The 23,505-nt window shown below is 41.6% G+C and overlaps 2 protein-coding genes across 3 annotated transcripts; both read right to left on the bottom strand.

Annotated features, from left to right (window-relative positions):
• Positions 1–96: 96 nt before the first annotated feature.
• Positions 97–15,993, bottom strand: sptlc1 (serine palmitoyltransferase, long chain base subunit 1). 2 transcript variants are annotated; one of them, XM_061070722.1, is made up of 15 exons: positions 15,932–15,993; positions 9,152–9,259; positions 8,971–9,065; positions 7,886–7,979; positions 7,680–7,752; positions 6,989–7,121; positions 6,694–6,823; positions 6,344–6,433; positions 5,864–5,971; positions 4,723–4,818; positions 4,250–4,346; positions 3,407–3,461; positions 2,337–2,454; positions 2,000–2,073; positions 97–922 (listed from the first exon to the last, which is right to left on the bottom strand). In XM_061070722.1, the coding sequence occupies exons 1-15, from the start codon at positions 15,983–15,985 to the stop codon at positions 829–831; spliced, it is 1,419 nt and encodes a 472-aa protein (XP_060926705.1). In that variant the 5' UTR covers positions 15,986–15,993; the 3' UTR covers positions 97–828. The 2 variants fall into 2 exon arrangements, with proteins under 2 accessions (XP_060926705.1, XP_060926706.1); XM_061070723.1 differs by lacking the exon at positions 15,932–15,993 and adding an exon at positions 14,518–14,621.
• A 1,120-nt stretch (positions 15,994–17,113) lies between these two features.
• chsy3 (chondroitin sulfate synthase 3) lies at positions 17,114–22,413 on the bottom strand. The gene is made up of 3 exons (XM_061070721.1): positions 21,630–22,413; positions 20,442–20,725; positions 17,114–19,678 (listed from the first exon to the last, which is right to left on the bottom strand). Exons 1-3 carry the CDS (start codon positions 22,204–22,206, stop codon positions 18,107–18,109), a joined length of 2,433 nt encoding a protein of 810 aa, XP_060926704.1. The 5' UTR covers positions 22,207–22,413; the 3' UTR covers positions 17,114–18,106.
• Between the last annotated feature and the right edge of the window lie 1,092 nt (positions 22,414–23,505).

Here is a 23,505-nt window from a genome sequence, read left to right as displayed (position 1 = left end):
CATCTAAGTAGTTTCCTTTAAAGTAATTCATTGTTTTATCCGTGATTTCTATCATTTGTTTTAATTTTTCCACACAAAGAATGTTCATAAACAGCATACTAAAAACCATTTATTATGCATACGGTCAGAAGTGAGTACAGATTATTTCGTGAGGAAAGTGATTGGTTTGGTTTTCGTGTGTAATCTGCCAATTAAAAGATGCCTACGGCACAAAAGGGAAACTTATGATCCTGATGTTTCTGGCACAAAATTAAATGACATTCAATTTCAAGAGTTTCACAGTTCCTCTTCCAATCTGTCCTAATAACAACAACTCAATTTAAACACATAAATTTACATTTCATTATAGGTGCATTGGAAATAAAATTCCCCTCAAGAAAATAATACAAACTAAATAACAGAGGACAAAATAAACTCCAGTAGTAAAAAGCAATGTCTATTAAACATCGAACAACCAGTGCACATTAAATCAACCATTGTGTACAGTTCATGTCCTAACAGACTGCATAATGTGGCGTTAAATAATGAGTGCAATGCTTCCTCTTTGGTCAGTACATAAAAAGCAACAGATCATTGGGTCAGTGAAGATCACGATTAGTGATAGCAGAGAAACAACTGCTGCCAGACGACCCATGCTTACATTCAGAACAACATACACACATGTGGTACATGTAGTTGAAATGTGAACAAAGGCAATGAATCAAAGAGACAAACAAAGTCGGATCAGACCATTTGGTCAGGAGTGTCCTCCTCACAGTGACGTCATACCAGACCAGCGGAGTCCTGGGAAATCTCTGGCGTCTCTTATCACTCACAATCATTACATTGTCATTTCAGGATTGTTACAGCTGCCTCTCGGATACAGGTCACAGCCTTCTGGATGTCGTCCTCTGTCTGTTCGATTGTGACCACCACTCTGATGCTGAGGACGCACACAGGGAGAAGTCAGACACAACAAGGCACGGCCAAGGCTAATGTGGCCAAAATAAATGGTTCTACTTCAACATTCACACATACTGTCCGCTGTAAGATAAATAAATAAAAACAATATGTTCTGCATTAACAGATTAGCCTTCACAAAAGTAGAAGTATCCTACTCTCAGCTCTGAGATGATTGGATTCCTTTAAAAACACACCACAGAGGTTCCATGGTTTCCTACTACAACTAGACACTGTCGTTTTCAGCAAACCTTACTGACAACATGAGGAAATGGCATATTTACTCACCGTTGTCATATATACAGGATGGTGAATGTGGGGCAAACTACAATGTACAGTAGGTGTGTTGCACATTGACCCCCTTCAGACCTCTAATTACCATCCGTCCTGAGTGATCCATCACAGGTGGTCAACTTAAAGTTCATGTGTGAACGCACCCCATGCATCTTTAGATCTGATCACTGACAAAACATTCTGAGGTGGTCTGAGACACATACTTTTCAATGTGTGAATGCAAATGTGCTCTGGGCCACATATGTAGGATCGCCTCCTAAGCTGACGTCTTCTGAACTGCTACACTTTCATAATGAATCAAGCATATTTGTTTGTGGACACAATATCAACACTGACTGACACATAATGATTGATTGGTTCTTAAATGGGTAAAAGGCACAGCAGCGCATAGCTCACTGATTCAGTCATCTCTCTCTGTCTCTCTCTCTCTAAAAACACACTGACGCTAATTGTCACCAGACACCTTTGTAAACTTAGACTGGTTTTAAACAACATCATTTGACTGATGCAAAGACCCGGTGTGAACAGGGCCTGATCAGCTGTGATGAACACACGGAACTTGATCGTCCGTTGGCTTGAGTCTACATGTGAGATTGTTTTGATTTAGTGAATAGTTATTTTCATTAGCTACAGCTAAATCATTACTGGTGCAGCCAGGTGCTGTTATAATGGTAATTTAACAGACTGAGTGGACAGTATGTTCAGTATATTGGTTTTGGTAGTGTATAGGATTTAGAATTCATATTCTGCAGGTGGAGCCCTTTACCTTGGTGGGGGGAGGAATCGCTCCTCTTTTTCCAGGTAGCGTGCGAGGGTCAGAGCCAAACCTCTTTCCAAACACTGACATAGAAAACATAAAAACTAAATAAAACACTTAGAACAAACAGTCTTTACACTAAATTATGTCACAATTTGATTTACAACTGTGGAACAATTGAGAAAACTTTTGCAAATTTTGAAAGCATATAAAATATTTCTGTCTCCAGATCTGAAAAAGAGTCTTATCTTGATGTTGCTGCTGATAAGAAGCTCCTCAACAGTTTTGAATAATTTTAACAAAACCAAAAGAAATTTGGGACGGGGAACAAAAGTGTAGGACTTACGTAATCTACAATGGAGCGGAGCAGCAGCATGTCAGCGTCTCTGGAGCCAGAACTTCTCTCGAGCTGTAAGTGAAGAGCCGGGGCAAATGGCACTCCCACTAACTTCAACCCTGGAGTTCTGTCATACAAGGATAATCATTACACAACACTGACATAATTTCAACGTAAAACGCTGTGTATCTTTGGGTGAATTCCTGAGGAACCCACAGAACCGACAGCTGAATTCATAAAGGACAGGATGTTTGTTTTTAGGTTAGATTATAAAAGAGTTGGCCTCTCATTTAGCAATGAGTTACAACAATACAAGCCCTGAGTCTCATCCACTGAATGGTATGATTATGAAGTACCACTGCTATTTATTAACATTTCATCAAACAAACAACACCAGCTGCCTTTTAACTCCACTGACAGCTTGAATCCTAACACACTGGGGTAGAGTACTGTGCTAGGGGGAAATTAGCATGAAGGAACTTTCTAAAACATCTTTTCATTTGATATTCAATGTGTCAATTTGACTTTTGCTGGCTTTAAAGGTTCAGTGTGTAGAATGTTGTAACTACCTACTGAGTTTGCTGCCTACTTGCAGTATGTTTACTTGCTCTGTTGTTACTTTTTCTTATGCATTGTGCCTTTCTGGACATTATATTGCTTGTATGTGTTGACCATGACTACTACTAACATTGAGTCATTGAGACAAGTCATTTTATTTAAATTTTAGGTGGCCATTCTAAAACAGATGGCCTGGGACAACAGATGAAAATTTGCCAGTTGAGCCAGCTCTGGCTCATTTACAGTCATTTTGCTGTTGATTAATCAGCATTGCCACTGTCAAATAAACAAATACATGAAATGATATCTAGTGGTGAAGTTGAATGTTGCAGCTGAATACTCCGCACCTCACCCTGACCTTCCATACATGAAAGATAACCCGTGGTAGCTCAAAAAAGGTGTTTAGTTTGTTTAGTAGTCTGGGCTACTGTAAAAAACATGGCGGCCTCCGTATAGAGGACCCACTCCTGATGTAAATATAAAGTATAAAAAAAAAAATCATATCGTACAGAAGAACTTACCCCTGTAAAGCCTTGTAAACCTGTTTGCACTTTTCCCTCAGGACAGCAAAAATATCTGCAAAGCAGATGGTGAAGATGAATGATTAAAAACAGCACTACTTCTAATCAGCAAGACTTAGAAAATGATGAGTATTCTCTCAAATAGCACCTTGTCTCAAACAAACTTCTCTGTACAGCTGAGGTACATACAGTACCTTTGCAAAAGTATTCACCCCCCTTGGACTTTTCTACATTTTGTCATGGCATAACCACAGATTATAATTTATTTCATTGTGATTTTATGTAATGGACCAACACAAAATAGTCCATCATTTGGAAGTGGGGGGAAATATTACACGGATTTCAAAATGATTTACAGATAAAAATCTGAAAAGTGTTGAGTGCATATGTGTTCACCCCCTTTACTGTGAAACCCCGGACAAAGATCTGGTGCGACCAATTGCCTTCACTAGTCACATTTGCAAGTCACATAATTAGTAAATAGGGTCCTCATGTCTGCAATATAATCTCAGTGTAAATACACCTAATCTGGGAAGGACTCAGAGTTTGTTAGAGATCATTACTGAACAAACAGCATCATGAAGACCAAGATGTCAACAGATGTCAACTTTTTTGTTATCATTATTGTTCGTGTCACAATTAAGGTAATTAAGGTATTTTGCACCTTCAAAGTACTATGCATATTGTGTTGATCAAATGGGAAACAGTCTGTTTAAGTCTATTTGAACTCCAGTTTGTAACAGTACAAAATTCCAAGGGGGGGTGAATACTTATGCAAGGCACTCTACATGTCCTAATAATCGAGAGGTTCACAGACATGTTTTAGTATTTCAGAGCTTGTACCTGGATCCTCCTCCATGATGTTGAGGGCCTCGATGGCAGCAGCAGCCAACATGGGAGGCAGGGACGCAGAGAAACAGTAGCCCTGACCTGAAAGACGCTAAAAAACAAACATCTCACTTTTCACATCAGTAGGAGAAGCATTAAATCAACAGAAAAGACATGATATATATGTAAAAAAGTTATAAATACTAAATAAAGAAAATAAAAATCAGTGGCTGCGTTTGATTTTGCATGAACATCAAGTCCATATTTAGCGAAAGCACCTTTAGAAGCAGTTACAGTCCATACGGACTGGTCTGTGGTTCACCACAGCTTAACAAAACTGCTCAAGCTCTGTTCCGTTTCACAGGTGTTGGGGAGTGTTGGTGAACAGCTATTCTGAAGAGAACTGGACTGGGTAACTGGCTTGTTCTCTGCTATACCGTTTTTTTTATACTTCTTGGAAGGTGTATCAATAAAATTGTTGTTTTTACCTGGTGGTCAATGACAAAGGAGCGTCCGCAGCAAAAGCCTCCAATGGAGGCCACAGCATTCTCCATGTTAGCGCTGATCAAGTCGATGTCATCGATCTGCAGGGAGCAGAGATGGTTCAATGGTGTTACTCAGATATGCTCTAAATGTTGATCAAGTATACTTTGGATCCAAACAACAAGATTGACATCTCTTTATGTTTACTGAAAGAGTCTAACGCCGTGTTTACACCGGACGCTGAAGCGACGCTGAAGTGCCGGGCAGCGCTAATAATATCACCCGTTGACCCAGTAGTATAAAAGCATATCGTCACTTTGTTGCTCCAACATTAACTGCAACAGCGTCCCAACATTTGTCCTTTTTGGTGTTGTCTTTATACAACATGTGGAGGATCATACAGCTCACTGTACTTCTCCACTTCAATTATTAATTCAATGTCATCCATCTTCAAGAACTTCTCCACTGTTTGCTCCGTTCAATGTCGGGTGTCAAGGGTAAATTACGTATTCTCCACTCAAGCCTATGGGGAGAGTACGTAGACCCCCCCTCTCTCTTTTTATCTTCATGACTGCTTGTGTGGCTGTAGTGGGGGCAGAGACATTTAATAATGTGATTGGTAAAATTGGTAAAATTAAGGGGAATACAACGTATGGGATGCATATTTTACCATTTATATCATACAAAATATGTCATTAATATCGTTTAAAATAATTTTTCAGTGTGTTACCTGGAGAGATACGCTCGCGTCAAGCGCAACAAATAGACTCGACGCCGAAACGATCGCTGCACGGTGCTAGGCAGCCTTGGCGCAGCGCGGGGCTTCAGCCTCCGTAGGGGCCGGCACAAGGGATTAACATGAGAGTGGATGGGAGCCAGCTGTTATTTAAGGCATGGCGCTGCGCTTACGCGTCGCTTTGGCGTCGCTTCAGCGTCTGGTGTAAACCTGGTGTAATACATTAAATCTGTTGGCTACATCAATGCATGCAATAAATCAAGATAAGAAACCAGGAATTTTTGCTGTTCCTACTGATAAGTATGGAAGATTTACCCACTAAGTATATTGGTGTAAGCACCACTGCTCATGAGCTGCTCAGCCTTTAACAGTGTGAATCTACAATAGATGCTTAAAGCTGATGCACTTACATTGACCCCAAAATGTTCTGTTACTCCTCTGCCATGTTCTCCCAATACACCAAAAGACAGGCTCTCTTCCAGAAAGATCCGCACCTTGTACTTGTACTTCAGCTCCACCTGGAAGTTGCACAAACACACAAATGGGCACCAGAGCAGAGACATTCAGATCCTGTTCAGACCTGGAATTCATATAAGTCCTGAGTGATCGCATCTCAAGTGGTCACAGGAGACACATTGAGGATGCATTTTTATGTCAGGGGTGAACAGACCAACGTAGCACTGACCACCTGTGATGGGATCTCTCAGGACAGATGTTAATACCAGGTCTGAAGAGGGCAATACATCATATTACAAGAGCCTCTTGAACATCACTAAATCGCAGGCCCCTTGACAGCATTTATTGAGCCTAGCCAGGTATTGACCCAAGGAGATTAGGTTCATCATAGGATATCATGAGCAGCCTCTAAGGTCCATTACTCTTCCATTTACCAGTTCAGGTAGAGGACAGATGTCCGCGGTGTTGATGTACAGCCCCTCCACGACAATAAACTTCCGGGTCACTCTGGCTTTACGAGGATTCTGGGGAAGACACAAAGTCTGGTATTTGACGAAACTTTGATGATTGCACAAAGGTCATTGAAACAGGATTATACATATCTGCAGTTTAAACACTGTCTGGACTGAAGTACAGCCCCAACTTAAAACTAAAACAAGGCCAGCAGTGTTTTGCAAAGGGGCTTGAAAATGTCAGAGTAGTGTGGACACAACCTTGAACGTGCGTGGCAGGTGTGATGTATTTTAACATTATGTAGCCTCAAACTAAACAGCACTGTACTAACCTTCTGGTCCTCCAGCTCCTGCTCCTTCAGCAGCCTCTCCAGATCTTCTATGTCGTTGTGTTTGAAGTATTTGATAAAGCTGCGGGACGCTTGAAGACCCTTCTGGATGGAGAAGCAGGCGGCCTCATCCCTGAACACACAATCAAGGAAAAAAACATAAAACTAGGGAACACAAATCATTAACAGGCTGCGGATAGTGGATGTGTCTGTCTGCACTGAACCTTTGACCAACTAAACCTGACTGACAATCATTGTTGCTTTTTGCATGACACACGTTAGCAGAGACAAAGCTTACACAAAGATGATGTCACCCCTCTTGGAGTAGGCAGGGATTGCACTAGCAATGGTTGCAAAGCCATACGAATAGATAATGGCCTCTTCTGTCTTCATGAATCTGGCCAGATGGCTCTCCAACTCCAGGTGAACATCTTCAGGAGAAAAACAGGTAAGTGGTTAATTTGCATTTACTGTGACAAAGAATATTCAGTCTTGCATACCAGAGTTACCACACCTACTCAAACATCAAATTCAAGGACCTTTCAATTACTTTCCAGGCTCAATTATATGGCTATGGCCTAGTTGAAGACACCGATAAAGATTGAACAACAGTACGATTTTTATTACAGAGAACTATCAGGCTTTACAGAAGCTCACAGATAGAATAGAGGCTTCTTAATGGAATGTGATATAAGGAAGAATTGTGTTCTCTGTGATTCTGTGACGGCAGCTTTGTCTTTTTATCATGAGTCATTTGTGCAGTAAAATTGTAACGCGGCTCCACAGAGGACTCTATGTGGGAAAACCACTGCAAACAGGAACTAAACAATATATCTGCTTAAGTGAAAGCTGATCCTGGAGCCAGAATATACTGTAAAACGTATTCTTGAAAACCTCAATGTTTTCTACAGTCTGTTGAATTATTCCCAAATCCGACAAGAGGATGTGAACAGAAGATGAAAGGCAGATCATATTTCTTTTGAACTCACCAAAGGTTCCATAGAAGCCTCTTGGACCACATGTGCCCACACCATATTTCTTGAGTGAGGCCAAGGCCTTTTGCTGTCATGAGGAAGAGATAAGCCATTTTAAAAACAACAATAAAAAAGTTACCACAAACCAAACCACACCAGAAACATAATAATTAATAAAGTAGTAGAAGTTATACTACAGGAAGTAAATCCTTAGTACTAACCTTAACCCGCTCATTGTCAAGGAGACCCAAGAAGTTAAATGATGCAAAGTTAACACACTCTTTTCCATTGATTATGATTTTGTGGCTGGGAGGTCTGTAATGGAAAGCAGTGTGTAAGCACTTCACTGAACACACTCACAGTTTTGAGTTCAGATCACAAACACAATATCTAGCTTGCATATAGGCACCATATCAGGGTTGTGCATACTGTCACCATAGTGTTATATATAATTATTTGTCATACATATTTGTCCTAATTTTCAGGCAGCCACACCCACCCACTTCTCTGAGGTATTCACATTGAATTGCTGAGACATGAAACATGCTCATTTATTGTTGCCATAGTTCCATTAGTTAATTGCTCGATGATGTTAGCTTTCAAACAAATCAAAGTATACAAAGACATGGCATGATGCCTGAGTGACAACTTGACATTTCAAGTCATTTGTTTTTGTTTGGCAATAAACACATGGCTCATTGCGAGTTGGCTAGAAAATGCACAAACACTAGTATGGTTAATCATGGGCAGAAAAGGAAACAGGCGAAAACAAAGATGTGTCTGTATAAGCACATGGACTACCCACTGACATTCACAGTATAAAGGATTCCTTCACACTTGTGTATTTTTGAAAGTCTGGCACAGGTAAGTTATAAGCAGAACATTTCAAAAGTGAATCTCTGGTGGAACTAGATTAATCTCATTTAATGTTACTGACGAGCTGACATATACGTTAATGTATTTGTAATAAACTGTAACAAGCCAATAATGTCAGCCATGTCAATTTATAAGTCAGGCTCTAATGCGACCAAAATTTGACTTTGATTTATTTTACATTCAATTTCTGTCAATAGATCCCTTTCACCTAAATTTTATGCGCTTGACCTTTAAGTCCTCAACAACAGAGAGTAGGTTGACAACATGACTTTCTATGTTGAGCTGCTTGTTGCTATCAACTCTGCCACGGTGGCACGGAGCACATTCAATGCTATTGGCTACTGTAAACACCAATCAATAATATGAAGAATCAAACAGCTCTGAGTCTATAAGCAGTATGTGAAGCAGAGAGATGTCCTGTGGGATTTACCCGGTGACAACATCATAGTTTAGGGACGGCTGCTCCTTGGACAGAGGGGGAACGAGAGGCTCTGGCTGCCACTCCTCAATCAGGTCCTCCTTTTCCTGTAACATAGATCCAGGTGACAGCTGTTTGTTGACACAGACACAACCAATGCTTTATGTTTTTCAATGCACTGTGCTGACTTTACCTTCTCTGTGAGTTTATATGTCTCATGAAGTTTGTAGGTCTTGGAGAACAGAAGCCTGATGATCCACAGTATGAGAATCCCCTCCAGGATTAGGTGATAAGCAGGAGCCTGAGGTCGACAGGGACAGAGTTAGAGTGGTGTCAGAATGGTGAGTGAGTTGAACTCATAGTATCAGTTTAGTCCTGTCGAAAACATGGATAAAACGTGTCTACAGACAAAAGTACTGTCTTGGAATTGTAGTAATACAATATTTTTTGCAAAGCCCATACTATTAATTACAACTAATAATAGCTGTGTTTAGGGCCCGAGCACTGACAGACACTGACAGACGTGAGGCCCTATTGAAATTGTAAGGATTATTATTATTCAGGCAAATGAATTTGCTTTTTGAGGCCTTTAACATGCTCAAATTCTTACCAAAATGTGCAGAAAGTTAGAAAGTGGTGAAAATGTACGTATTCTGGAGGAATTTTCAATGGGCATCGCAAAATGGCTCAACGGTGCCCCCCGAGACCCCTGGAACGTGTTCACATTGACCGATCTTCACAAAAATCGATACAGAGGAGTATCATGACCAAACAAACAAAAAAGTCTTAGGTGCAATTGGAAAAACGCAACAGTAAGCCTGCTATTTTGCATTTAGTGGCCATTTTGGCCATATTCCACATTTTTACTTTGATGTACTTGTACCAGGGCTTTCATCAGATCAACTTCAAATTGAGATGAGTGTCATCACAACAAGATGGAGATACAAAGTTATCCAAAGATCGATTTTTCATCACATGGTGTGACTGTGGCGTCAAAGTTTGATTACACGCCAATAAAACACAATGTTATGTAACACGGTCATACATGGACCATGAATCCTTTGATGATGAGACGTAAAAAACAACTCCACTCCTGCAGTGTCAGTGGTCAAAGATCAAAGACTCTTTATGTCTTGCAAAGGTGACGTCTCTCTCTCTCCCTCTCGGAATTGGGACATTTCCTCAAACCGTGTAAACACTGAGGTACAGCGAAGGTTCATCTTTCGCCAAAGGAGACGATGTTGTCATAACTCCACTGTGCATTGTCCTATCACCACCAAACTTCTTTCTGTCTCATGATCAGAGAAAATTAATTGGCTTTTTGAGGGCTTTAACATGCTCAAATTCTTAACAAAATTTGCAGAAAGTTAGAAAGTGGTGATCATTTATGTATTCTGGAGGAATTTTCATTATTTCTGTTGTTGAACAAAGCACATTATCTCATCTGTCACATTTACTTTTATTTTTTGTCCTCAATTGACTTTTTTGGGGGTCTTTGTGCACGGACAGTTAATTGCATTTCGTTTCTTGTCTTAAATTCTGTGAGTCGAAAAATACCAATTTGGTCTGTATACAGTATTTGTCTCCAATACAAATCTGCCACACAGGAGAGTGACTGACAGCAGACACTTTCTGCGAATACACCACCGATACATTGAGTCATCCTCTGGGCTTCAGGGTGACGTATTTCCTGACTGCTGTGTTGTCAAATAGGTTTTCAAAGATCTAGGGCTGCCGCGATTCGTCGACGTCATCGATTACGTCAACGCTGAAAATGTTGGGTTTTTTTAAACCGCTGGGCACATGCCGCGGCTGGGGAAGCAGTCGCCCTGGCGCCCTCCCCTCCACGCAGCCGGAGGCTCGGTGTGCGGCCCGCCTCAATTTTTTTTTGTGGGGGGGTCCTCATCCACCGCGCCTCACGGCTTTGCTGGTGCGGGGGCTTCCTTTCTCTTGGACCGCGGGGCGGTGTCGGTCGCCGGTGCGGAAGGCGGGCCCTGGACGCGTGTCGGGTCCTTCTCGCAGTCACCTCAGCTACGGCGCCCGCTGAGGGAACCCTCCGTTGCTGACATTCTTACATTACAACACACATGTCTAACTGACGTTTGAGTCGGATTTTGAGCTGGACACTAGGGATGGGCATAATTAATCAACGATCGATTAATTGATCATTAAGAATTTCCTCGATGAAATAATTTTTTCATTGATTAATTCGGTAATTACACATTTGACCACGGGGGGCAGTGTTTGAAAAAAACGCCACAGACCTACTCAGTTACCCGCTAGTTGTATGTGAGTTACTAGTAATTTTTATGAAGCTTTCTCGACTCGGTGCCTTGTTTGATAGTTTTAGTTACATGTGGCAAAACCTGTCAGACCTAAGTATTATATATTTGTGGTTAAGTTATTGTTTAACATGATTGTTTTTTATATTATTAGTGTATAGTAGCACGGGCTTCTAGCTGTCGGCTCCGCTGCTTGAGATTACGGCAGCGCATATTTTGTTCATCTTGTAATAAAGATCTGAATGAGGAAACAAGCTTGTTTTTTTTATTTTCACTGCATTTTTATATAGCCTATAAATAGTGAATTTTTGAATATAAAAATATTAATGATTAATCGAAGATTCGTCATTAATTCTCCCGACGATCGATTAAGACAATTTAATCGAATGCCCATCCCTACTGGACACCATTGTTTCTTATACTTTAAACATGTTGCACTTTGTTTAATATGCAGACCTAACTTTTTTATTTTGATAAGGGGTTAAATAGAAACTTTTATATCTTTTTGTGTTGCACTGCTGACTCAACTTATAAGCCCTCTTTTAGATTTATTTTTATCACGTTGGAGTTGCTAGTTTAAACCTACAGTTTTGCACTTTAATATTTGAGCCTTTGTTTAGTGCTGCATTATACGATGACATACAGTTTGTTGTCAGAATAAAATTAACTGAAATGAAATGGTCAATTTGATTTTTTTGGAGGAAAATAAATCGTTTAGATTAATCGACTAATCGATAAAATAGTCGACCGATTAATCAATAGAAAAATAGTCGTTAGTGGCAGCCCTACAAAGATCACACAGAACTGGTAAAGGTGTCTCTGATGAGCAGGCCTAGTGTAGCTTCTGGATAGTGTTTCTGACTTGTTATGTGTGCAGTAATGCAATGCATTGATGAAATGCAGTAATGGATAATAATACAATATTATTATTCCCCATACTTCTTATTGTTATTATTATTCGTCGGAAGATTTTTGTGTTGATGACGTATGTGGTGACGTTCAAACATACAGTCTATGCTTTCAAAGTCTTGCAAGCAGGCCGTACCACTTTACTGAGTGAGGAATTGGTTTGAGAGCTTGGCGTGTGATCCGAAATATAAGGGGCAACGAAACGCAATGGAGCCCCCCCCACTCACATTCTGTGGACTTGGGACTTTGTTGCGTGTTTGTTTGGAGAAAAAAAAGAAACCGCCTTAAACCCAGGACTGTGGAAAAGTTACCATTACTACCTGAAACTGAACTAATCGACGGTGAACATCCAGCAGCTGGATGTATGTTTGAATGCAATTGTCTGAGTGTACGTTCGCTCCAAACTTTATCCAGCATTTTTCCAGCCAGCCACCTAGTATAAAGCTCGAAGAATGTCCCAGAGAGCTGATGTGAAAAGACAACACAGCAGGAGATCGTCCGCAGGCGAGTAGGGGTGTCTGCCGGTGTCGATGTGCCATGAACAATAGGGGTGGGAATTGGCAAAAACGTGACGATTCAATAGTATTGCGATATTTGGGCCATGATTCAATAGTATTGCGATTCTGCGATATATTGCGATACTGCAAGTATTGCGATTCGATTCTGCGATATATTGCGATTCATGTCCCCCATCTTATTCAAAGGCATTACAAAAAATGAGGAAAATAAGACTGCTCAACTCACTTCAAATGTCACATTTAATTCTGTGAACAACATTGTCTTCTACACATTAACTGAAGTGCAAAAACTAAGAAAGGGTAGTGCAAAAACTTTGTCCTTGAACATTCAGGACACAGGACCTTCGTAATTATTTTCTGAATAGGAGACCTCTCACATGAACGCTGAGCTCTCAGCAAATAACTTACAATTATTTAAATACAATACAGTAACATCAAGCAGACTTAATAGAGTAACATAAATCTGAGAATAATCATATAAATAAGAGTAACCTAGAGCTTCAATCAAATTGAGAAAAATAAACAAATGTGTACTAATAGAGTCCATTCCAGTTGGCTGCAAGGTCATGACCCAAAATATTAAATTCATTGGGAATATTGGCATTTTTGTTCAGAAAAGGGAGTTGGTCAACATGCTCAGATGTTAAAGTGCTCCTCTGGGCCGTTACTATATCTCCTGCAGTGGAGAACATCCTTTCCGCATACACACTAGGTATCTTTTAAACTCTGAAACTCTCCTCGTCATGCTTTGCCAGCCAGGGGTTGGCTGGCCCCTGGCTGGCAGCCCCTGGGGGATTTTTTCCCCCACCACTAATGAACAACTGCCTCTGCCTGCTTCACCCCCCCCTCTCGTCTGGAGAGAGTCTGGACCCAATTCTGCAGCCATCCTAAGGAGGTCAAGTCTGAAAATCTCTTTTGTGAGGATCAGTTTGACTACTTCAGGCCGAAGACATTGCCTCCCACATTCAAAGTATTGTTTGGGTTTAGAATTAGGTTTAGGTAAGAAGTATAGTGACGGTTGGGTATTTAGTCATGATGGTGGAGGTTAGGGTGGGAATATATAATGTAATAATCATAGCCAATATCAATGAGTGTTCAGCAGGTGCAGGTCTCAGCTCACGAATGAGTTCCCCCCGAGTACGTCCACTTCGGAGAACTCTTCCCAGTCTTATTTAGTGTCCACACACATTCATAGTTGGGTCGACGATACCAAGTGACTTAGGTTTAACCGCGGATATATGGACCTTGGACATTAGTCCAATGAGTGCAAAGTTTGGTGTTCACAAAGCGACAGCAATCAGGCTTTAAAGGTGACATATTATGAAAATGTCACTTTTGTAGTGCTTCTACACGTTAATTTGGGTATCTCGCATGTCTATCGTCCCAAAAACTCTGGAAAAAAACAACCCCCGCGATTTGTTGTGGTTCCTCTATGTCAGAAACGATACGCTAGATGGCGTCGAATGGGATTACGAGCAGAATTTACGTCATAGTCTCACTGCACGGCCCGCCCGCCGGTCAGCTCGCGGGCCTGTCTCTCCCCGGAGCCAGGCTTCGGCCCACCTGACTCTGGTTCAAAACAATATGGTTGCAAGATTGTATCTTCGTCTCCAGTAGCCATATTTCTACAGAGGTAATGGATAGCTAAAAATCTGGGCGCTTGTATCTCGTGAAGGAGGGAGGAGGGGGGCACTCAAAACAGGTCAATCTGAGGAGGGCAGCTTTAGACAGGGTAAAAAGGTGCTGTTTTAAATGATCCTTGTGGTATTTTGACCAATATACTTTTTAGACATTTCATTAAGACCCCAATGAACCATATCAACTGCGGTAAAATGGGCATAATATATCACCTTTAAAGTTGAGAAGTGGCTCAGAGAGTAGGGCAGGTCATCCTCTAACCAGAAGGTCAGTAATTCAATCCCCTTCCATTCTGCATGCTGAAATGTCCTGGGCAAGATACTGCACCCCAAAAATTGCCCCTACTCACAGAGAAAGTGCTGCACATAGATAGACTGTATGAATGTGTGTGTAAAGTAAAGTGGTCATGAAGACTAGAGAAGGGGTGTATAAATACAGACCATGAAAAGCAGGCAATTATCATACCTTGGTTACATTCCCATTTTTTACAGAAATTGACAAACGCCTGAAGAAACGTGACGTTTAACAGCACAGATATGAACACTAGATATCTCGGCCGCGTTGCCGGCCAACGGAGACGAACGTCACCACATGGCGGCCATCTTGTTGCGGGAGGCTCTCTCACCCATAACATTGTGTTGGTAGTGGTAAATAACCATAACTTGCTCAATTTTCAACCGATTTTGAAACGAAAAAAAAAATTAATAATTGATGCAGTGTCATAACTACATCTCTGACGATTATAACAAACCAGACCGTTTCAAAATCGGTTGAAAATTGAGCAAGTTATGGTTATTTACAACTACCAACACAATGTTATGGGTGAGAGAGCCTCCCGCAACAAGATGGCCGCCATGTGGTGACGTCCGGCTCCGTCGAGCGAGATAGCTAGTCTTTATATATATCTATGTTTAACAGCGTGTCCACGTTCAGACTTCCCAGCCTGGTTGTGACTGACAGCTCATTGGACCAATAGCAGAGAAGCAGAGTATCTCCGTCTTTGGAAAATAAAAACCATGGGTCGCAAACTGAAGGAAACAAACTCAAATCACAAGAAACAAGCTGCGACTTTAGATTGAAAAAAATAAATAAATCGTATTTTGTTTTAAAAATCTGGATGTATTTCGTCATATTTTTGGCTGCATTTATAAAGCCACGCCACACCTTGATTGTACAACCTAAACCCACATTTACATATTGTAAACATCCCGAGAAGTATCAGTGTTTTGTTGTATTCCTGTAAAACGCGATGTGATCTCACCAGTGCAATAACTAGCATGACATGGTGTTATACTCTTGGCTTCTACCACAGAACTCCAGCAGTGGATCAGCTTCAACAAATCATTTCTGCTTTGGAGACGAAGAAGGATCGGCGACGTTCAGTCAAACTTCCTTGTTTCTTTACTTCTGGTCGTTGAGTGGGCGTGACCAGTCAAACGGGAGCCGCTGATTGGCTGCGCCGCTCCTTGCGACGCGCTCCTCAGGCCACCGTACCGACAACTTTAACATTTACAGCTTCGGACAAAACTATAAAAAAAACGACGTAACTTCGAACAAGCCAAGACTCAACCTGTGAACGTCGGGGCTGGATTCTGCTCGACAGAGACACGTAGAGGAGACACGTACCTCATAAAACGCCTGCACCATTTCCACCAACACCCACTGCTGCCCGGACGCCATGTTCAGCTTCCCTGTGCAACGTCAGTCAAGCTGCGTTCACGTTCTACATGAAAAGCAGGACATCTGAGCGTCCATCCCTAAAATACTTACTTAATAGTTTCAAATTGGCAATAATAATGAATAAAATACAGAAGCCAGTTAAAGGTAAAATATAACACTTATAACAAAAGAATGTGAGCTTGTACTTTCACGAATGCTCCCTTTGTTTCTGACGGGGGTTTGCAGGTTTCACATTATATTTATTAATCATTTTAGACCGTCATAATTACAATACTAACACAAACACAACACATGCTGTGTAAGCGCTATGTCCTGAAATAATCCTTCATATTTCTTTCAGTGATCTTTCTGTGCACCACACGAAACAACACTTATAAAACATGATTTACTGTAAACAGATTTGAAATGCAACCATCTCTTATATACCTAACCATAACAGGTAACAACATTAAGCCGCTTACCAAAAGTTTGTGATCAGAAGTCAGCAAGCTGAGTTACTTTAACTATAAGTCGAAAAAAGCTTTACTCTGACACTGTTAAAATGGTCTTTCACTCAGGCATGCAAGGATTTACAGACTTATACCAATTCTGCTTCTTGTAAAGAATGAAAAAGTCAAAAATATCAGTTTAAACATTTATTATAAATAATCAGTTAATATAGCCATCGTTATTTCTTTTTTGGGAATGATGATGATATTCTTTTCAAATCCTCAAGTCAGTCGTTATTATTATAATAGGTGGATGCAATAAATGTGAGATAAGTATCTTGTAATTATGAGATTGTTGTGAGAATGTGTCCATCGCTTTCTCTGGTGATGTAACCCACTTATATAACAAATGCAAGTATAGATTCTAGTGCTGTGAATCATTGTGACATTCCTAGTTTTCACCTCTTTCTTTTTCATTAAAACAAACTGACATCGAAGTTGATGCTTATCTGGTATTTTATGGGTGAATGTTCTGATAACATTAGTTGCAAAATGTTTACTAGTAGAATTGCACAAATGTATCCATCACTTAAAGCTAACCAACACTTTACTTGCTTTAATATCAATATCATGAATCTGTTTGTATTGCTGGAAAAAATAAGAATACTGAAATCCAGAAGTCTAAAAACGGCTACTGCACTCATGACAAATTTTCTTTATTAATTGGTGACAAAACCAGAGCCAGTCTCATTCAAAGCAGTTTTGCCATTTTTCTCCAACAATTATTTAGCAGATTGTTCCTTTTACCTATAAGCATGTGGGTATGGCATTAGGCTGCAGTGCACTGATAAGACATGGTCCTGAGGAAGACATGTAAACATCGTAATAACTATGGCAATGTAAAAAGCGTATATAATAATATGCAATTATCTCTCTCTCACATACGCACACACGCACACCGCCGCTGATGCTGCTGCTTGCGGGACAGCTGGCGTCCACATTCCACATGGCTTCACACATGATTAGCAGAGTAACAGAGTATTAAAGTCATAGATTAGCTGAGTTGCAGATGGTGATACTGCAGTATACTGAAACCTGCAACGCAGTAATTAAGTAAGTAGTGAGTAAGTAGCACTTTGTGTAAAACCATCAACATAGTAGTTATTTGAATTAAAAAATATATATATACATATACATAATATTTGATTTAATTTCCTGTTGTTATTTTGAATTTTAAACCAGTATTCATGTATTCGCGGTGATTGTTCTTTGGGTCATTGTCATTTTTTAAACCACATAGCTTGGCATTTACAAAGTAGCCTAATTCAAACCCAAAACCCTAAATATGTTATACTGAAGTGAATTGTACATTGTCCAATACATTGTGTGGTACACATCACAGACAACTTGTACTCAGTCTGCTATTTTCCAAACTGGATGGACACCGTTGCCTGGCTAAGTTACAGCAGCATTCTTGGACTCAGTTCTGTTCTTGTACCATTACATCCAGATCCATTTGTAACAGATTCTAGCTTCTGTCAGGTCGGTCTGGATTGGGGTCCTGCAGAGTTTTAATTGGTCCACCTGTTTGTACTTGTGACCCAGAGTCTCATTACAAGACACACAGTCCATGGCTGTCTGCATTCCATCAGATGAGATGTAAACTTACATTGGGTCCGACGGGTCTTGAATGTCAGGATGAGGTTCTGTTATAACCTATTTCTACATGTTTCTCCAGCCACTGCTCTGCTAACTGTATTGTCGACGCAAACGTACTTGCTTTTGACCCAAGGCACATTTTGTATTGTTTTTGCTCAAGACTTGTGTTGCAGTGGACAGGATGATAAATGTGGAAAATCCCTGGGTCCTGACTGCGCAACACCTTTAAGCCAGAATTTATTACTTTTGTGAACAAGTCCACATCTTCCAATCCCCAGCCGAGGATTGAGGTGTCGAAACCTCCTGCTTTGAGCAAATCACTCTTGAAAACACACGTGATTCCAAAACCATAATCCCTCCAGAAACCACTTTTCTTGTTGAGCACAAATTGGTTTTCTCTGTGGGACTTCTCAGCATACACTATCTTGGGGTTGTACTGACTAAAGACAACAGGGAAATAGACCTGTCTGCCTTGGACAGTGTTGTCTCTGCAGCGCTGCAAGGCATCGCCATTAAATATAAGATCAACATCACAGAAGAACAGCAAGGTGTCGTTATTAAGCTTTGAGGAGCCCAGCTCCAGAGCCAGGCCTCGGGAAAAGTTGCCTGGGACGGAGATTACAGAGAGGTCAGCTGTGGGATACTTCCTATAGTAGTCATTGATTAACTGCAAATGTTTTCCACTATTCTGATTGTTCTCACTGTCCACAAGGACAACGGAGAGCTTAACATTTTGTTTGGTTATCAAACAGACCTTCTCAAAGTTCTCCATAAATTGGAGAAAGGTGTCGTAGCGACCAGACAATGGAACGACAATGTTGACCTTCCTCTGGCTTTGCTTCCACATTTCCCTGGTTGATTCATAGAACTGGAAGGGGGACAAGAACTTCAGGGAGTTGGACAGGAAGGACAGGGATTGGGATTCAGAGTTGATGGCAGCCACAAGTTCAACCACATCCAACTCTTCAGTTTCAGAAAAGAAGGGTTTGCTAAAGGGCTGCTGAAGGTAAGCGTGGCGCCTCACAGGCACTGTGATTTTGCGTCCCTTATGTTTCTTGTACAGAAGCAGTAAATCTAAGATGTATTCAGCCCCATGCATTGGATCCACTCTGTAGTAGCCATATTGAATCTCTTTAAAGTCAATTATACGGCCACGTGTTTTTGAATTCTTATTAATCATTTCCATAACCTGTAGAATAATGTCTTCTAGTGCAGTCCAAAGCAAGTTCCCAAGGCTTTGTCGCACAATCTTGTTCTCAACAGCAGAATAAATGTGGCGTCCTGTCAGGAAATCCCACTCAATGACATCATTTCTCTCATTGGGCTGATAGCGCATGTAGGAAGGTGGCGGACCGAGTTGTTGATCCTCCCACAGCACTTCTGTATCACTCAGGTAACTCATGATCAAACCGTCACGATGGAGCAGGATGGTGCGATAGCGAAGCTCAGAGATCTTACGGCTTAGCGTGAAGCTGTGCAGACGGTACTGGTAGGCTGGCTTTTTGTTGGGGTGGAGAGTAATGGCATTGTGGATCTTGCTACTGTGAAGTTCTTCAATGAAACCTTTCTTGTTGTGTTCATAGTTTTCATAGAAGAGCTGCTGCATCTGTGAAAAGAGTTTGAACACCATGAGCATGGGGGATTTCCAGGCACAATTTCAAAAAACATTCATGACTACTTGTGTCATTTTACAAGTTGATAACTCTGATAAACGGATGACCTCAGTTTAATCAAAGCTCTTTTTCATTGCAGTTGTGCTGCACACAACAGCAACAGCAACAGTTACACAGGCTCACAAATGAAAAACCCAAGGACATATACAAATAGAGCAAAACTTGTTTTTCCTGTTTCTGACAGACCTTGAGGCAGAAAGTGCGAAGCAGTTGCACAAATGCAATTGTTTAACATCTGCTGATATTCACTTTTCAGGAGATGTGAAAAATAAGTATAAGAGCACGTGCCATGTACAGTCATTAACAGCAGTAAAACACAGCCACAAAGCATCTCTCTCCATAACAGTGGTCAATGAGGTGTCAAAAGGTCAATTAGTTCTGTTGTATTATTTTATGCACATTAAAACACATGCACAGCATGTCATCCAGTGTACACGCCCTACACTGTGTTAGATTTTGGAAACTAACATCTGTGGGAGTGTTTTTCCACTTTAGGATTCGTTTGTAGTAGTCCTAAGAAAAATACAAAAGTGTTGCCGCCCCAGTACAAAGTGCTTGGTTACTTTGAAAAATTAAAGATCACCATTATTAGTATCTGAATTCCACAGAACTGATCAAAAAACCTCACTGTCACTAAATACACACTCGTATTCCATGAGCCTGACAGAACAGAAAGAACACTGGCTCAATCCATACCTCATACGACCACACACACTGTGTTCCACCAAAGCGACGCACACAGCGGCCCACTTCCACATCCTCATGGGTGGTATACATCTCCCTCAGACAGGTGCTGATGTGAGGGACCATCCTGCGCAGCACCTCTCGACTGAAGATCATCCCAGGGCCTCCCATGCAGAAGTTCTCGCCGGGCTCTAGGGCCAACTTGCCCAACTCCTCAGCCATACCGAGGCCCGTCTGGCCAAGGTAAAGGGGCTTGCTGCTGTTCAGTGAGCGCAGGAACAGCTCCAGCTTCTCACCTGGAAAAGGGTGAAGAGTGACAATTAAAATAGGCTTTTTTTTATAACACGTTATCCTGGGCTGGATAAGGCTGGATAAGTTTAACTTACTTTGCTCAGGAATAAAGTCCCACGCCTACAAAAAAAAGAAGAGTAGAGCCTTTCCAAAACCACAGCTCATGTTTCTTTGAATAATTCATCCATCTTACAAGCAGTAAGAATAAGGTGGAGTTTCTCTATGGTCTCACATACAAACAGTCTTTTTTCTTCAGAGAAAAAAAGTAACCTGCCTTTACTGAAAGTTCTGAAATTATTATTAATCATTAACTGTCAATTTAAAGTGTTTAACTAATTCAATAGACATTTAGCACTAAAAACAATCATTAACAAAGCCATCAATTTAATTAACTACGATAACACTAAATTAACTACAGAGGATCTGGGAGCATCACTACAACAAAGTGTGACAGGATAAGAAATCCAGCAGTCAGACGACCACACATTTGGGAAACTAACTAAATGTTCATGTGGTAAAACTAAAATTGAACTTCCCTTAAATATTGGTAAGAATAGTTCCTTCCTGTGTGTACAGTGAGTAGCCTATATCAGGAGAGCCACACACACAAATGACACATTGTTTCCATTCACGTGCAATTTGTGTTATCTTACAGGTTTTTTTAATCGTAATATTAATTCAATAGCATGTGCAATACCTTAATATCTAGGCTCCTTTTACAATACACGTATAGTTTGACTTTTGTTTTTATCTGTCATTTATATGTTTGACTTCTGTCACTGCAATCTATTCTACTATATTGTTGTCTACTGTCATCTAGGAGCAAGCAGGCACAAGAATTTCCTTCTGGATAAATAAAGTTGTATCTCATCTTATTGCCAGAAATAGCTGAATTCTCAGAATAGTCACCTTTTATATAAACATCATCATCCGCTCGCATGAACCACTCGTATTTATCCAGGTAGTGGTCGTGGATGTACTTGAGCATCATGAATGACTTCTTCTGCGGCGGGTACGAGTCGTCCACACCGGCCAGAGAAATCACCGGTACCGGGGCGGGCAGATGGATCGCCCCAGAGCCGGTGCTGGAGAAGAACTCCACCTTCCCGGGGACCGAACTCGTCCAGGTCCGGTACGCGGCGACGGCGCGGGAGCCCAGATACTTCTTGGCTGTCATCACACCGACGTAGAGGAACCGCCTCGGTGTGCTGACGGCTCTCCCGGTGTCCCCGCTGCTGTTCCCCCGACTCAACACGAAGTCCTCGTCCGGACCTAGCTGCGGGCTGTCCCGGGCTTTGCTAGCCGCGCTGTTGCCGAGGATGTCGGCCGGACCGTGACCGATGGAGGGGTCTCTGTAGTAACAGGCGGGGGACTTCTTCCTCTTGCTCTCCAGCACCTGAGGCACGATGAGCCAGGAGGACGCAGTGAATCCCAGAAACACGCCAAAAACCACGGTGGTCCACGGCCTCCTCGGTTTCAGAGCCATGTCTGTTTCCCCTGCGAAGAGCTGGGCTCTGCGGTGCCTGTGAACACATGAATGCCGCCGCTGTCTGGAGCTGCTGACGTGGACGAGCACCCGGCGGCTCCGCGGAGCTCTGGCGAGGCCTGGGTGTCCTTGTGACGTGGAGACGCTTCCCAGCTCCGGACGCTTATCATACGGGGCTGAGCAGACACGGTGTCCGCTTCAAAGTGTCATCGTGTCCCATCTGAGAGCGTCCTACAGCCCCCCCCCGCTGCACGACACTGACTTACAGCCAACTTCCATGACTGACAGCAGCGCTGCACCTCCTCCACATGTCCCGCCTCCAGTCCAGTGCCACATTCTCCTGTCTCGTCGAGCATCCTCCTTCTCCTTCATACTTTTGACTCTATTCGTCTTTGTTATCTTCTCCTCTTTCATATCCGGTATCTCTGCTGGAGATAACACATGCATCATACAAACCAGTTGTGAAGAGTTCTGTTCTTTATGTCTATCTCCTCTTTTCTGTTTCCTCCCTTCGTCTCAGTACCAACTGTCTTTGGAGAGGAATGGAACATTTGAAGTCTTTAAACGTTTATAGCATCAGATCACGGTTGGACAAAACTGTTCATCTACTCCTATGACTTTTGTTGTTGCTCCCCAGCTGACTCTTTTGGTTGGATGATCTCTGTTTCCATGAGTTGGCAAGCAGCTGTCCTTGACCTTTCACTTGTCTTAACTTGATGTGCACACATCGGCCGTTTCCTCAGTGCCCATAACACGCTGTCAAGGTCTGAACCTGTATCAGTTTCAGCCTCACAAGCAGCGAATAGATTGCCTAATCCTCTCCCTCCATCTCGTCTTTGCCCGTATGTCTAAGTGCTAGACTTTGGGTGGAACCCTCAATGTATTTTGAGGAGATTTTGACATCAGTGGCACACATCTCCTCCTTTGGCCGGCTAGATATCCGAAGACTGCTATGAGTACATGTCAATAATACTGGAAAGCATTATGTAAATCAGTACACTGTTGGAAATGCATAGTCAAGTGCTTTGAGTTGTAGGCTTTCTATAGTCGTCAATTCAGGGGGTGTTTCAGTATCTTGCCTCAGGACACTTGCACAACCATCATCATCATCATGAACATATACATCATCTTCTTTGTTTTTTTTTTATCGCAGGTTGAATTCACAATGCTGCATCAAAACTGTAATCTGTTGCTGTGCATACTGAGGGAACAGGCTCAGCCAACGGAGGGACTATGTTTCAATCATAATACTTAACAAATAAAAAACCTGTAAACGCAATGAAGTGTTGTCTTCAAAGC

This window comes from Limanda limanda, chromosome 1 (genome assembly GCF_963576545.1).
Source record: "Limanda limanda chromosome 1, fLimLim1.1, whole genome shotgun sequence".
Taxonomy (NCBI): domain Eukaryota; kingdom Metazoa; phylum Chordata; class Actinopteri; order Pleuronectiformes; family Pleuronectidae; genus Limanda; species Limanda limanda.
The sequence above is the reverse complement of the archived record's forward strand: the minus strand, read 5'-3'. Positions and strand labels throughout refer to the sequence as shown.

Bases quoted from the DNA above. Each gene is read 5' to 3' on its own strand.
- sptlc1 (XM_061070722.1), bottom strand. From the start codon at position 15,985: ATGGCGTCCGGGCAGCAGTGGGTGTTGGTGGAAATGGTGCAGGCGTTT. The intron at 4,347-4,722 runs GTAAAAACAACA...TTTGTTTTTTAG, and splicing joins CCTTTGTCATTGACCACCAG to CGTCTTTCAGGTCAGGGCTA. The intron at 923-1,999 runs GTAAAGGGCTCC...GTGCGTCCTCAG, and splicing joins CGATTCCTCCCCCCACCAAG to CATCAGAGTGGTGGTCACAA.
- chsy3 (XM_061070721.1), bottom strand. From the start codon at position 22,206: ATGGCTCTGAAACCGAGGAGGCCGTGGACCACCGTGGTTTTTGGCGTG. The intron at 20,726-21,629 runs GTGACTATTCTG...ACCCTTTTCCAG, and splicing joins TGATGATGTTTATATAAAAG to GTGAGAAGCTGGAGCTGTTC. The intron at 19,679-20,441 runs GTATGGATTGAG...CTCTTTTCACAG, and splicing joins AGTGTGTGTGGTCGTATGAG to ATGCAGCAGCTCTTCTATGA.